Source organism: Elephas maximus, chromosome 1 (assembly GCF_024166365.1).
Source record: "Elephas maximus indicus isolate mEleMax1 chromosome 1, mEleMax1 primary haplotype, whole genome shotgun sequence".
Classification (NCBI taxonomy): domain Eukaryota; kingdom Metazoa; phylum Chordata; class Mammalia; order Proboscidea; family Elephantidae; genus Elephas; species Elephas maximus.
Window position 1 is genome coordinate 41,210,079 of NC_064819.1, and position 15,990 is coordinate 41,226,068.

At 52.1% G+C, this 15,990-nt stretch overlaps 1 protein-coding gene across 1 annotated transcript; it reads left to right on the forward strand.

Moving 5' to 3' along the window:
- Nucleotides 1–2,652: 2,652 nt before the first annotated feature.
- On the forward strand, nt 2,653–8,373 carry FOXF2 (forkhead box F2). The gene is made up of 2 exons (XM_049882334.1): nt 2,653–4,088; nt 7,473–8,373. Exons 1-2 carry the CDS (start codon nt 2,903–2,905, stop codon nt 7,634–7,636), a joined length of 1,350 nt encoding a protein of 449 aa, XP_049738291.1. The 5' UTR covers nt 2,653–2,902; the 3' UTR covers nt 7,637–8,373.
- Nucleotides 8,374–15,990: the final 7,617 nt, after the last annotated feature.

A 15,990-nucleotide genomic window follows, 5' to 3' on the forward strand; every position in this document is an offset into this window, starting at 1 on the left:
ATGGGGAGGGAGCCTTAAAAATTTCTGATATTTCAACAGTTGAATTGGTAGAAAATAAAAATATGCAGAGTAGGGGTTTTTAATGAGTGCCATTTTCAGATCTGTGGACCCCTAAAATTCCATGTAAAATGGGATTTTTTTATTTTGGAAGCAGTTTCCATAGTTTCTATCATATTCTCAAAAGAATAGGTGACCCAGAAAATTTGGAAACTATTGAATTTTAGGGTTAGTGCCTTTTATTCTTCAGTCTCTGGGTCCTAAAACCTTTTAGGGTGTACTCGGAAAGCAGGTACACCTCTGAGACCCATACATAGAGCTCCCAGGCACAGAAGATCAGAGGGGATCCATTGCTGAGTACAGAGATACTGACTCACTGAATTTCCCCAAAACGTCATTATTCACCATCTCCACTTACAAACAAGGTTGCCTTCCTTCTCCCTATTCTTCTCAGATGGGACAATTTTCTTCCCATTTAGAACATACACAAACACACACACTTGAAGGCCATAATATTAGTGGGGCTCTTTTTAGACACTATATGTTCTCCTCACTCCAGTTTCTATTTTATTTAAACAATTATTTACAGACACTTTAAGCACTGATTTAGTGAACATTTTAGATTTAATTCTACAGTTAGTTAATTATTTTTAAACTAGTCCATGTAAAATGACCAAAAGGAATAAGGAAAAAAAAAAAGAAAGAAACAAATGGGAACCTACTCCCCTCAAAATGCTCACTAGTCAGTCAGAAAGAAATTCTTAGAAAGTGGATAAAACTGCAAACTCCCTACCCCAACCCAATCAAAACATCCGACTGGGAAAAGACAGAGTTGTTTCTTTTTTCTATTGGAAATGAGTGGTAAACTGAGTTCAGTTTGGCCGTGTTTTCTTAGCTGATTCTGGGCTACAATCAAGCCATTTTGGGGCACATTCCCATGTAGGTATCAGGGGTGCTCTGGAGGAAGCTGTCGACGCCTGTTCAGCTAATTTAGGTTTTCTTTGTCTAATTACTGTGGAGCTTAGGGAAAAGGAGCCGGCTCAGGGCAGTAAACTGACACTTGGTCTCTGTGTGTGGTATCCAGGCAGGGTTTGATGGAAAAAGCCTGCTTCCACTCAATTTCAGGTCACTGTCTGAGGCCAGCCCAGCCCAGCCCCCAGTCTCCCCCTACTACCTCCCCTCTCCTTGCCTTTCACAGACCCCCCAGCACACTCAGCCAGGGCTGGTCCCTCAGGAGGTACAGACAGCTAGTCCAGGCCCAAGGGGTCTGCCCGGTTCTGTTCTGCCCAAGCCTTTTTCCCGAACCACAGACCTCAACATAAATTCCCCCTCTCTTGCCCCACCCCCCACATGCAACCCCAGGCTCCCCAGCACACACACACACTAGCACGTGGGTCCTTTGAGGGCAGACACCAAGGTGTGCCACCCCTGCTTGCCACTGGGTCTTGTAAGGCAGCCGCTCCCTCTGGTCTCTCCCATCAGCCTCCAGCTCAGCAGCTCCCAGGCCTCCTGCTCCCGCCTGCTCCCACTGCCCAGCCCCTATCCCTGGTCAGACTACATTTCCTTGCACGTGTAATCCAATAACTAACTGTCGGGTCTCATTGGAAATGATTTCTCCCGAGGGCACATGCTCCCGCCTAGCCTCTTACTTGGAGAGGAATTAGCCACAACTGGGGTGGCGTGCTCTCCTGCAGAAGGGAGCTTCAAGATGGCACTTATTTTGGATGGGCAACTTTGAGTCAAAGGATGTAAACCTAGTGACAAGATTGAATATAAGTACAGCAATCTCACTGATCTCTAAGTCTGCCTTCTTTTTGCATTTTTACAAAACATCATGTGGAAAACGAGAAGGGAGTGGACGCAAATGCAAACATGACACCTGCGCGAACAGGTTTCCAGAGTTCCTAAAACTTGGCTTAGGTTTCTGCATCCAAACTCCTCTGCTCCAAGTTCCGTCAATGCCCAGGATGGCCCAGGGGCCGCCGCCCTGGGACGCGCAGGGCGCCCTGGCCCTCGCCCTCTGCTAACTAACTGTTGCGGAGCCAGCAGGCCCTGCCAGAAAGAGAGGATTAGCACATTACCTTCGCGCGTCTGGCACCCCGGCGTGTGGCTGGGGGCTGCAATGCCTAAGTGAAGTTGACAAATGGTGTGAGTGCGGGCACTAGGGAAGGCAGCTAGGGAGGCTCCGAGCGGGCGGCGGCGGCGGCGGCTCCGGCGGCAGCACCAGGGGCTGAGGCGTAGGCGGAGGAGGAGGAAGAGAAGGGGGGGAGGAGGAGGGGGAGGGGGGAGGGGGAGGGGGCGGGGGTCCGCTCAGCGGTGGCGGCAGGTTTCTGGGGTGGGAAGTGGAGCTGCTGTAAGGGGCAAAAAGAAAGATTTACTAGAGACAGCGGTCGGGCTCGACTGGGGTGGGGGAGTTAGCTGGCGACTTCTCCGGGGCGGGGGAAAGGGCTGGAGGCCGAGAGAAAAGTTAAAAGGCAGAGGAGACCCTAGAGCGCGAGGACAGAGATAAAAAGGGGCGCAGGCCGCCAGGTTGGGAGGGGGCGGGGCAGAGGGCGTCGCGAGCGGCGCGCGGACAAGGAGGGGGCAGGGCGTGCGGGCGTGCGGAGGGAGGGAGGGAGGCCGCGGGAGGGAGGAAGTCCGAGAGACAGAGAGAGGAGGGAGCCTGAGGGAGACGTCAGCCTGTCCCCGGGGTCCCGGCTTGCGGCCGCCGCTTCTGCTCTGCCGCCTGGGAGGCCGTAGCGCCAGGAGGCCCGAGGCTCCGGGAGGGATGCGCCGGGTGGTGCCGCCGGCCCGCCGCCGCCCGGAGCGCCCGCGGCGCTGAGGAGGAGCCGCCGAGGCGCGGGTCCAGACGAGCCGCGGCTGCAGCGCGGGCAGCGGGCTCAGGAGCTCCCCTGGCCAGTGACCGATGACCTCCGAGGGTCGCCCGCCGCCGGCCCCGCTCCGCCGCGCGTGCAGCCCGGGCCCCGGCGCTCTCCAGGCGGCCTTGATGAGCCCGCCGCCGGCCGCTGCCGCCGCTCTGGAGAGCGCCTCGTCGTCGTCGTCGTCCGCGGCCTCCGCGGCCTCCGCGCCCTGCGCCCCGGCCGCCCCGACCCCCTCGAGCGCCTCGGCAGTCACCAGCAAAGGCTTGGGCGGCGGCGGGAGCACGGGCGGAGGGGCCCCCAAGAAGGCGAGCTCCGGGCTGCGGCGGCCGGAGAAGCCGCCCTACTCGTACATCGCCCTCATCGTCATGGCCATCCAGAGCTCGCCCAGCAAGCGGCTGACACTGAGCGAAATCTACCAGTTCCTGCAGGCGCGCTTCCCCTTCTTCCGCGGCGCTTACCAAGGCTGGAAGAACTCGGTGCGCCACAACCTCTCTCTCAACGAGTGCTTCATCAAGCTGCCCAAGGGCCTCGGGCGGCCCGGCAAGGGCCACTACTGGACCATAGACCCGGCCAGCGAGTTCATGTTTGAGGAGGGCTCGTTCCGCCGCCGGCCGCGCGGCTTCAGGCGAAAGTGCCAGGCGCTCAAGCCCATGTACCACCGCGTGGTGGGCGGCCTGGGCTTCGGGGCCTCGCTGCTGCCCCAGGGCTTCGACTTCCAGGCGCCTCCGGCGGCGCCGCTCGGCTGCCACAGCCAGGGCGGCTATGGCGGCCTAGACATGATGCCCGCGGGCTACGACGCCGGCGCGGGCGCCCCGGGCCACGCGCACCCGCACCACCACCACCACCACCACGTCCCGCACATGTCGCCGAACCCGGGCTCCACCTACATGGCCAGCTGCCCTGTGCCTGCCGGGCCCGGGGGCGTCGGCGCGGCTGGCTGCAGTAGCGGCGGCGGCGGCGGCGGTGGCGGTGGAGGGGACTACGGGCCGGACAGCAGCAGCAGCCCCGTGCCCTCGTCTCCGGCCATGGCGAGTGCCATTGAGTGCCACTCGCCCTACACGAGCCCCGCGGCGCACTGGAGCTCGCCCGGCGCCTCTCCTTACCTCAAGCAGCCGCCCGCCCTGACGCCAAGCGGCAACCCTGCAGCCTCTGCAGGCCTACACTCCAGCATGTCCTCCTACTCCCTGGAGCAGAACTACCTGCACCAGAACGCCCGCGAGGACCTCTCAGGTAACAAGGAAGCGCGCCCCGGGCGGCCGGCTGGGGGCGTCCGCATCCAGGCCCCGAGGCCCCTGCTGCTTTTACTCCAGCAGGTCGCAGCAGCCTGCGGTCTGAGGGCACTGAGGGAGGAGGCGGGTGCTGACACCTTAGTCATGGGATGGGAGAGGATCGGGGTCTTGCTGCCCTCCTGACCCCTGGCCAGGAGCCTGGCCTCTAGAACTGCACGCCTGCCGGGAGGGTGGTGCATCTTCGCGTGCCTTCCTGAGATCCCTGGGTGTCTATCGACTGCGGGTCTTCAGTCTCAGATCTGGGGCCTGGGATTCAGGAGGGCTTAGCTTTGGGAGAAAGTGTTGTGGCCTTTGGGGATCCTGACCAAGAAGCTTTGTCTATTTAGTGTTTTTGGTTTGTTTTTAGTTTGGTTTTAGTTACTTTTGTCCAAAAGTAAATGTCAGAAAGAGATGTTCTCTGTGCTGGGCAGAGGGTGTGGACAGAAACAGGGTTGCAACTGGGCAAGTACTGAGAGGAGGGACAGTGAGGGAGGGGCAGAGAGGAAAGCAGAGTCCTAGACTGCTTCACCAGAGGGAGATACTGCCGGTGGGCAGGGCATCAAGCTGTTGAGGAGCTCCACCCCTACCCAGCGGTCCCACGTTGATGACATTTGGGTCTGTCCTGGGCTAGCAGGACCTGAGGCCGGTGCTGTGACTGGGCCTCAGCCCCCATAAATGTCTGCCCTTTAGAAGTCCCTTGTGGTGTTGCTGGTTTAAATTGTGTTGGTAGCAGATTATGAAAATTTATTGACTTCCTAACTGCAGTGAAAAGTGGGAGGGGATGGATGGGAGTGAATGAGGGGATTTGGCCATTTCGCCAGGTTTATCCAGAGAGTGGAGATAAACCCTCTTATATTAACTCCTCTGGGGCACACAGGGGCTGGCCCCCCTGTGGTGGCAAGGACAGAAGATGCTTTCATTTTTGTCCCAATTAGAAAGCGTTTCACACAATGATGCATACGTTACATAGCGGTGTGTCCACGTGCAACAGGACCATGCCCAGAAGGGAGGTCCAGAAACGGGCAAAAGATGTTGGTTCCCTTGACGGTGAAATTTCCCAAATAGGCCTTTTAAATGCGGGTCTCAAAGGTTAACTAAACAGTCTCGGCAGGACGACACCAGAGAGGATTTTAGCCTGATGTAACCCACTGAGACCAGAGTCTTGTTCAATTTTATGGGAATTTCAACAAGTAACCAATACAGACAACCCTCCCCTCATTTTTTTTTTTTTAATCCCTTCAGAGAGTTTGTCAATCACCCACCCGTCCCCTCTGGACCGATTTCTCTCAGGCAGGCCCTACTCAACTTGAACCCAGACTCCCAGGGCATTTGCAGCAGCAGAAACCGCGCTACAGTACCCTGAAAGGGGTTGGGGGGGCAAGCAGGAAAGAGATTTCTGGCCCCACATAAGGCCTCCCTCGCCACCCCACCCCCAGGCCTAGAAGTCAGCCACCAGAAATTCGGGGGACAGGGAAACACGACCCTGTGTCGGAGGGGAAGAAAGCCGAGAGCCAGCACTGGCTGCCCTGCGCCTCCGCCCACCGCCCACTGCCCTGCGGACGCCCGACCTTCCTGGAGCCTTGCGGCGCTTGGGCCCAGGCTGAGACGCGGCGGACGCAGTGCTTTTGGCTTGACGCCCGCGGGGGATGCTCTGTCCCGCCCTCCCTCGCCCCCTGGCTCCTACCCCTCTGAAGTATTCTGCCCTAGGCCCTAGTTGGCATCCCCGAGGAGGTCATGAACATGGGCGGAGAGCCTGGGGAAGCCGGGACCTGGTCTGGGCGCTGCGCTTGCCTGAGCGCGGCCCATCGAGGCGGGAAGGGGTGGTAGGCGCGGGAAGCCGGGAGCGCGGAGGCTGGAGGCCCCAAACCCGGACTCCGGGACGGAGTAATGGCGGCCAGCACGACCTGCCTGGGCCGGGGTGCCGCGCCGGTGAGGAAGCCCTGCGCACCCTTCTGGAAGGCCGCGTGGGCCTTGGGGGTCGAAACAACGGCCTTCCACCGGTAGCTAGAGCGCCGCTTCACCGGCCTGCATACCTGCTGTTGGAAGGTTCCGGATTGGTCCCAGAGTGTGTTGGAGCGCGATGGACGACCGTACACGTGCACAGAGGAAAGACAGGCACAAACCGGGGGCGAACTGGATTTGGTGCGTTTTATTAGCTAGAGCAGCGAAGCGCGTGCTAGGGTACGATGAGTTTTATCGGTCAATAAACATAGACTATACCTTTTTTATACCACCAGCCACTTGGCAGCTTGTAGCTTCTCCAGCCAGGGGACCAGGGCTGGGCAGGGAGGGGGTGCGCAGGGCCCGAGTCCTGGCGAGTGGGTGGGCGGGGGCCTTTCTCATACTCCGCGAAGCCTCTCTCCGACTGAGTCAGGCCCGCGGTCCACATGCCACGCGGGTTCGGAGGGAAGGCCTGAGCGTAGAGAGCCTCACCGGCCTAGCAGGGCGAAGGGCAGGAGGCGGCCAGCCGTGTCATCAAGACCCCTCCGCCCAGGCCTGCGCCGCCGCTCCAGGGTCGAGGCCTCCCCAGGGCCGGGCAGTGCCGGGAAAGCAAAAGTAAAAGTCCCCGGCGCGGTCCTTGACCTGGGGATCGCGGCCCAAGAGGCGGGACACCAGGGCCTTTTTGGATCGGCCCAACCCGGCTCTCTGTGGGGGCTCCCTGCACCACCACCTGCCTCGAGGTACGGAGAAGGTCCTCCGCTAAGCTCTGTTCTAGGCGCTTCTCTGCTTCCGGAAGGCCTGACCTCCCAAATTTAGCCTCGGACCTGTCAGTAGCACCAAGACGCTTGCGGAGGGGAAGAGGCCTGCGTTTTCTTTTCTGTCCTTTTCTCTGCAGATAGTGTTTTCCATCATCCTCCTTTGGCCCTGGGAATACACCTGGTGCGGCCCACCACCCAGACCATGCGGGTTCACTAGGAAACAAGGAGGCTGAAAATGAGAGGGGAAGGCGGCGGGGTGTTTCTGGGACTGGGTGCCCGGCCCTAGCTGCCGCCCGGGGCTAGGGCAGTACCGCACTGCGCCACCGAGGTCGGGATCCAGCACCTGGATCAGTTGGTCGCCAGCGCGCATCCTGGGATGAAGGCGCGCATCCCAGCCTCAGGGATGCGTTTCCAGTAAAACAGAACAAAACATGATGATTCCAGAGTCTCTTATGACTACAGTTTGAAACTTTGAGAAACTTCTAGGGCTGCGTTTTCTCTACCAGTTTTATAGCAATATACAAAAGACACACCAGCCCTTCATTTATCGTGACACAAGTTAAATTAACACTAAAAAAAATAATGTACAGGGTCATTAGCTGGATAAATTTGTTTCTGAAAACAGATTTTCTTCTTTCTTCTTTCAGTGGGACTGACTCGATACCAGCATCACTCTACCCCGGTGTGTGACAGAAAAGACTTCGTCCTCAATTTTAATGGCATTTCTTCTTTCCACCCCTCAGCTAGTGGGTCATATTATCACCACCACCACCAAAGTGTCTGCCAGGACATTAAGCCCTGTGTCATGTGAATGGACAGACACTCCCGCCTGGTCCTCTCTTCACCAGGCCACATACAGACTCTGGTGGACTCCTGAGGTCAGACATAATGTGCAGGCAGATAGCAGTGAGCAGTTCACTGGTCATGTAGTCCCAGTACCCAGGAAAGCATTGTTCTCTGGTGTCTTTTACCAGTGATAGGAGAACGACCTGTGGCAAGGTATGCTCAGAATCCACGCAGGCTCCCAAGGAGAAGGTATCTTCCTCGGTGCAGATGTTAAACACTAACTCAATGAAAAACATAAACATGTAATTCTGGGATCCCCGTTGCCTTCAGTAATCAGGGTCTGAACAAAGCAGACAAGTTGTGTTTTGTTTTTATTTTTTTCTTTGTCTGTGAAAACTTGCATGCTTTTTAAAAGGGAAATGCAAAGCACAAGATTTCAAGAAGTCCTCATCTTGTTGCCTAGCTAAATAGCAGAGTTCTCTTTCACCAGACACTGCTTTTGGATGCAGGTACCAAAGAACATCATTACCAGAGTATTTAGAAATAATGTGCCTAGTTTAAGAAAATGATTTTCAGTATTGTGACAACATTTTTACAAGGTTGTTTTCTACCACCGTATTTTAAAGATATTTTTATGATCTTTGTGTATACTCACACTCTTGCTTGTAGTTTAAAAGGAGGATATATTTGCACTTACTCCGTATACTTTTACAGTTTGCCAAAATATTTTGATGTACAATTTTTTTTCCAATAAAATGTCTATAACAAATAGTTGTTGAGGGACACATTTCTTCTGCGGGCATCCTGGATGGCCCGGTACCTTCTCCACCAGCCAGAAGTACAACTCTGCGCTACTTCCCCAGTTGTCTAATTGCCGTGGTGTGGGGTCCCTGCCGCAAATAACCCAGACCAAGCTCTGACTGCAGGTCTTCTCAGGAGAGAAAAAGTTTTCTGTTATCTCTTTTCTCCTTCACCCTAGGTTTTTCTGGTTAAACAGAAACCAGAAAGTGAAAGGACAAGATCATAAAAGACAAGTTTGAGGAAGCCAGGTTTTTACCCCTTTTGCTTTGTCTCCTGTGCCCAAGGAGAGCTTTGCCCCTAGCTCTTTCCTCTTCCCACCAGCCCAGGGACAGGTTAGAGGTGGGCAGAGTGGAAAGTGGCCACCTAGGCTTCCCAGCCTTCTGAATGGGATGGCAGTGGGACAAGGGTGAGGAGCTCAAGGAACAGTAGGTGGCAGTCAGATCCTCCTTAAAAAGCCCTGATGGGGAGGCTGCCCAGCGGGGGTGTGGAGGGCAGTCTCCGTGAATCATGGCGTTTTTACACTTCCTCAAAGAGTGACGTTTACTCCAGCTCCCCCAGAAGCAGATTCATACCTACAGAGCAAGCTGCAGCTGCCATCTCTCCCCACCTCCAGTTCAGGATCTGCCCTGCTTGGCTGCAGCCACCAGCCTGCACACCTTCCTCCTGCCTCTGTCCCTCTACTCTTTTTGAGGGACTGGTTGGTTTAATTCCTCTCAACAAGGGAAGTGACAATGTTTTTCCCTCAGGATTCCCTCAGACCCAGTTTCCCTTTCTTGCTAGGTTTCCTAAGACATCAAATCATGAATGTTCAAGACATAGCTGGAGAAGCTCTGCATTAAAGAGAGAAAATATCTGGCCAACTATCTGACCAGCTTCTCAGGTTCATGGGCAGGGTTGGCACCTCTCACCTAAGCAGGAGCAGAGAAATTCTCAGTCACAGTCATGTTGTGGGCCTTTTCCTCTCCGACTCAAGGCTGGTTATTTTTGTTTTGTTTGCTTTATTCCCTTCCTCAAGGAGAAAACTCACCTTTGTTTCTCCTTGCTTAAAAAAATCTTTCCCCAATCAATGACGATGCACTGAATACCTCTCAATAGATACCCCACGCACAGGGTTTTTGTGTTACACTTCAATCCAAAGACAGTTACATTCATAAAACGTCTTGTGTCAAAAAGTCTTAGCCATCTCACTAATCCTTAGGCTTCCTTCTTATATTTTCCAAAGTTAAGCCGTGATTTAAATATTTTTTTTAATCTCCATTATCATATTTTCCCCCCTTTTCTTTTAAGCTGAGCAACTCTGGGCCTGCTATAAATTATAAAGTCAGTTTCAGCGTTTGCTCCGACCACAGTGCTGTGTTTACATTCCTTCCAAGGCAGCCTGCATGGTCGTAATTTATATCCTAAACACTTGAACGTAACTTGTTTATACAGAGAATGACAGGACCTCAAAGACAAAAAAACTGCGCGTCAGACCGACCGCATTAAAAAGGTTAGCACGCCCCCTAGTGGAATGAGGAGACCGCAGCTAGCGGTTCAAGTTTCTTTCAAGCTGTGCAGTATTTAAAACACCAAATCAAACCTATTGCCATCTTTCAGACTCACAGCGACCCTATACGACAGAGTAGAACTGCCCTACAGGGTTTCCAAGGCTTTAAATCTTTAAGGAAGCAGGTAGCCAAATCCTCCTCCAGTGGAGAGGCTTTGAACTGCTAACCTTTTGGTTAGCAGCTGAGTGCTTTAACCACTGTGCCACCAGGGCTCCTTATTTAAAACAATAACTTAAAAAAGAAACATTTTGTGGTCCTTTTCCAATAGGGAAATTTATTATTACTACTTTTAGGAAATATACTTTCTGATTTTAGGACATACTTTCACTTTTTCTGTTTTACTCTTTCAGTTTAATGTCTTGTCCTGATTGGTTGACAACAAGCCTGACTATACTCTGTGCCAGTGAGTCGATTCTGACTCATAGCCCCATGTGACAGACTAGAACTGCCCCACAGTTTTCTTGGCTGCAGTCTTTAGGGAAGTAGATTGCCAGATCTTTCTCCCGAGGAGCCCCGGAGCCCGGTGGATGGGTTCAGATCACCGACCTTTCCATGCTTAACCATTTCACCACCAGGGCTCCTTGACCATACTTACTTAATAGGTGTTTTTAAAAAGTTCTGACTTGCCATATTTGTAATGTTTGTTTCCAGATTTCCTCTCAAATTAGATGGTTGTTTTCTTTCCCTTTGAGCCAAAATTGCTTACAATAAAAGATCTTCTTCCCTAACTGGCCCTACAGACACGCACACGTGCACATTTATCCCCCCTCCCCCCTTTTTGGAGAAACATGCAGTGTTTGGCTTTAAATGTTGTTCAAATATTAGTGATTAGTTCTAAAACAAGTGTTACACTGTACTTACGAGTGAAAAAATTGAACTAATTCAATTATTTTATTATCAAGTGTATTTTGAAAGCTTAGAGTTTCTGCTCATTGATTTAAATGGTAAAGTGATATACATAAAGGCATTTGACTATTTTGTGTAAGGATTGTGATGTTCTTTATTTTGGGGTTTTTTAGTGAGGGCTGTGTAAGTAAAGAGCCAAGAAGTCAGGTAAATACTGAGCACGTGCCAAATGCTGGTCTGAGGCTACCACAGTCAACCTCACAGAGTTCTCTCAGTTCACTCTTTCAGCCTGTGATGGGAGCACTGGATCCTTCCCACAGGTCTGCACCAGTTTGCGTGGCTGTCAGGGTTCACACCATCTCTTCCAGCTTCAGTTTCTTTCCCATGTTTCCCCTATGTTGTACGTGATGACTCTGCATCTGCCATGACAGACGAAGGAGCAGTGGCCATCTTCAGTCCAACTAGTGCTTCCCAAACGTGAGCATGTAGCAGAAGGACATGGAAAACCTGTGAAAACAGAGACTGCCAGGCTCTCCCCACTTTCTGTGTCCCTAATGATTCCCAAGTGAGGTCGATGGCGTTGGTCCAAGGTCCACACAGTGAAAACCACTGCTCTGGAAAGACAACTTGAATTGTAGATATTTTATAGGTTTAGATGAGTAGGTGTTAAGGCTAGTCCATTAAGATCTAAAAAGTTTTTCAAAGATAATTTGTCTATCCAAATATCTCTGTGATTGATTACTGACATCTGGGAAACTGTAGGGCCTAGTTTTGAACCCTATTCCAGAAAATGGGACACCCCGTTTTCATTCAAAGCAATGAGGCCTCTGGTTTTATTCTAGTGAACTTGCAGTGAGCAGTCAGGTGGAGTACTGAGGTCTACCTGCCTCATTCTGGCAACAGGCCTGGCTATCTACAAACAGAGTTCTCCAAGCAGGAGGTGGTGACTGGAGCAGGAGGAAAAAGATATTCCCTTATTGGTTGTAAAATGTTTTAAGGGTGGAACGGAGAGAAGGCAAAGAAGCTGGGCTGTGATGTCAGTGTGCAGCAAGCATGATCCCTAGATACGGGTGGGTCAGACAGGACCATGTGTGTGTGCATGTGTGTGTGTGAGAGAGGAGGAAGAAGAAAGACATCTTGAGAGGAGGAGGCTCTGAAAAATCTCTCCTGCTTCCTGTCCAGCCTTAAAGACAGACCAAGCTCCTCTGAGGCACATGGTCTTTCCCAGCCTCCATGCTTTCCTTTACTTTGTGGTTGAAAGCCTCACATACTTTTGTTTTTCTTAGCTTCCTACTGGATTCAGGTAAGTGAGCAGATTTTCTACTTATGCATGCTCAAAGTTTCTGAACTGCTGCGGCAACAGCTAGAGAATTTGGGGAGGAAAATATTGCCTTTTGTTTTAGAAAGCAGCAGTCTGAATTTTGAGGTGGATCACCAGACTCATAGCACAAGCCACTGAATAGTATTCAGATGGAATCATCACTTCCTTCCTGAAGGAAAATGATCTTGTAGATTCATATATGCGGAATTACTGTGCATCATAGTGATTAATTCAAAACAGGCACCAACTTATTTAAAAAAAAAAACTTATTTAAGATGAAAATATATTTTAATATATTTTATCAGAACAGGAATGTATGCCATGAAACCTGCCCCTAGGAAACACTGTCTTCCCAAGGAAAAGCACCACAGATCCAGACACTGGGTCAGTGAGGGCCACAGCCAGTGGAAGCTGGGGTCACTGGGGAAAGAATGGAAGGCCTGGGAGTCCTCGGCAGACAGATGCGTATTCAGTCAAATCGCAGGGCATCCCACTCCCGACCCCTCCTCTCAGCCTGTGTCCTCTCTGAGTGTCTCCAGGAGACAGATACAGTTCTGAGGAACAGAGTGGACACCACCCCACCCCAGGTGGCTGGTGGGCCACATAGTGCTTGTCATGAGATGGAGTCAGTGCCCAAAACACAGGAGAGAGGCCACGTTCCTCTCTCCTGGTCATCATGGTGGCTGCCCTCTCATCTTGTGCCTGCCCCAAAAGCATGCCCTCATTCATCTGCTGATGAAATTAACCACTGTCTCTGGGCCTCTGAAGCTCTGAACCTCTCCCACCTAACTCTTTCCCCATCAGTCCCCCTTCCCCCATATTCTGTCTCCCTCCTCCTCCTCCTCCTCCTCCTCCTCCTCCTCCCCCTCATGTCAAGGCCCAGGAAGTGGAGCCGTCAGTCCTCCACCCACCTCACATCCCTGCTCAGGGACTCCCACATGTTCCTTCCTCTTGGGGAGTGCATTCTGTGTGCAGAACCTCCCCGCTCCCGGCACCTTATCCACCTGATTTTGGGTCACTGAGGCCCCTTCATCAATTCAGCTGCAGCCTTGAACGTCTCATTGAGTAACTGGATGAACCACAGAGCTGTGTAGTGGCCATGCTCGTAGCTATTCTTCAAGAATCATGAAAGGAACCGGATGTGCCAGGGAAATAATTGCTTTATGAAGTTTAAACACAAGATAAGCAGGCTAGTATTTAGTATCTGAATAGGGATTCCAAAGAACATCAAATCAGCTCATATATGTGTACCCTTAGGGGCTGAGTTGAGAAGGTACCCGCATACACAGCAGAGATTTACAACCCGAGTGCATGCTAAAGGGACCTGGGGAGCTTCTAAAAACACACAGGGCTGTCCAGTGTCTTATCTAATTTTCACATAAACCCTTCAAAGAAAGCCCTATCATCATGAGCATGCCCAGTTTACAGGTGAGGAATCAAGCCTCAGGTATGTTAGGCAAGGGTCATGGCTAATCTTCAAAGTAGTTCTCCTGCCTAGAAAGTAATTGCTGTAAACTGGTGCACATTAGAATCACCTGAAAGCCTTTGAAAACCTACATGTCAAAACCTCAGCCTAGGCCAGTTACACCAGAGTCTGGGGTTGGGGAGTTCGAGGTGTCAGGCCCCCGCCCCCCGCCCCGTGCAGCCAGTTGAGAGCCACTGCTCTGGTGGTCTCCTGTGCCTCCCTGGTTGTGCTGGGGCCCTGCCCTCACACCTATTCCTCCCCGCTAAGGGCAGACTCCTCCACAGGTGAACCCCACAGTGAAGGGTGCAGTCATAAGTTTGCAGGTGAATACCTCAGTAAAGGGTGCAGTCATAACTATACAGGCAAACCCTGCAGCGAAGGGTGTAGTCCCAACTTCATAGGCAAAACCCACAGTGAAGGGTGCAGTCATAACTCCACAGGAGAACCCAGCAGTGAAGGGTGAAGCTGTAACTTCACAGGAAAACCCCGCAGTGAAGGGTGCAGTCATAACTATACAGGTGAACCCCGCAGTGAAGGGTGCAGTCATAACTATACAGGTGAACCCCGCAGTGAAGGGTGCAGTCATAACTATACAGGTGAACCCCGAAGTGAAGGGTGCAGTCATAACTATACAGGTGAACCCCGAAGTGAAGGGTGCAGTCATAACTATACAGGTGAACCCCGCAGTGAAGGGTGCAGTCAAAACTATACAGGTGAACCCCGAAGTGAAGGGTGCAGTCATAACTATACAGGTGAACCCCGCAGTGAAGGGTGCAGTCATAACTATACAGGTGAACCCCAAAGTGAAGGGTGCAGTCATAACTTCAAGCTGATCAGTCACAGAGCAAGAGGAGGATGGCAGTGTGGGGAGGGAGAGCATGAAAGGAAAATCTTCAAGGACAGGCGGTCTGTGTCACAGCTGCTGTGTGTGGACTGTGCATCACTGCAACTTGTCACTCTCCACCTAGGACATCTGTATGATAGATAAGCCAGTGACCCAACCTGCCCTGCCTGGGGCCTTTTACAGGGCAGTCTATATTCTAATTGCCATGATGGCAGTGACTGGTCACTGCCCAGCGGTAAGTTTCTTTAAGGGACTCCTCCCTGCTCACCCAGAGAAAGCACAGCTATGGACCTGTTGTATTAGAGGCCAATTGCATCTAAGTCATTGCTTAAAGAACCTACACATGCATGCACTCACGAACCCAATACGCACACACACAGGCATGCACACACATAATCTTCTATTCGGTTTCAGTTCTATCTCCAAATACCAAAAAACTGACATTTTATCATACGTGTCATCTTTCCAAATCTCCACATTGATCACAGTAGTTTAATATTCACTTTCTGAGTTTTCCCTTTTATCTCATAGCAAAGCTTTCCCCTTCTGCTAATCCCAGAGAAGAAGAAAAATAACCGTCTTTTCAATTAAAATGCTGCTTTTGCCTTAAAGGGCCACCTGAGCCCCTGGCCACAGACAAGGTAGCCAGCTGGGTGGAGCAGCCTTCCTCAGGAGTTCTGGGCCTGCAATCATGTTAGCCGACATAAGCACCTTTATAACCTTTAGAGTACACTGGCAGGTCCAGGGCAGGGGTGCCTGGGGGCTTTGACTCTTACTTAGCCTCTGCACTCCCCTCACAATGATGAGAACAGGGTTTGGTGGCAAGAGAGACCTCTCCTCCTTTCAAAAGAGCCCTTCCTCCTGAGCAGTTCCCAAGTTCCAGGAGGAATCCTACAAGTGGCACGGCAGAAAGCCAGAGTGTGACTTCCAACAACACACTGACAAAAGCCAGCTATGAGCCTTCACTGGTGGAAGGGCAGGACTTAAGATAATGAAGCCCATAAGCAGTCTACTCCAGGCTTCAGAAGTGAGATCCTGCTCCTTATCATACCCTGAGAAAGCTCCTGAAGAAAGTACAAAGGTGAAAGAAAACGTTCCCGAGAGGGTCATCACTACCCCCACCCCAACTTGAGTCCCTTGCAGACAGTAGGCCACCTTCACAGAATACAGTGTGGGCTGGAGAGCAGGCATCGGGCCAGGCAGGCTGGGTTTCTTCCAATCCCAGCCCTGCCCGGACCTCAGTTTCCCAATCTGGGCAATGCGGATAGCAGTACCAACCTCAGTGCTGATGGGATGGTTAAACGAGCTACATAGCAGTTAGCTCCTGGCATGATGTAGGTGATCAAGAAACTGCTTCCATCTTCTGTCTTCTAGGAGCATAAAAGCAGGGACTTGTAGAACTGAAACGGCCTTACATTAAGGCAGCCAGACCCTCTTGCTTTCTGTGTAAGCTGAGTCCCAAATAAGCCCTCAATGGAGACAGGAGAAAGACTCATCAGCAGCGTATGCAGATGGGGTAACTGAGGCACAGAAAAGTTGTAAGGTTATAAACTAA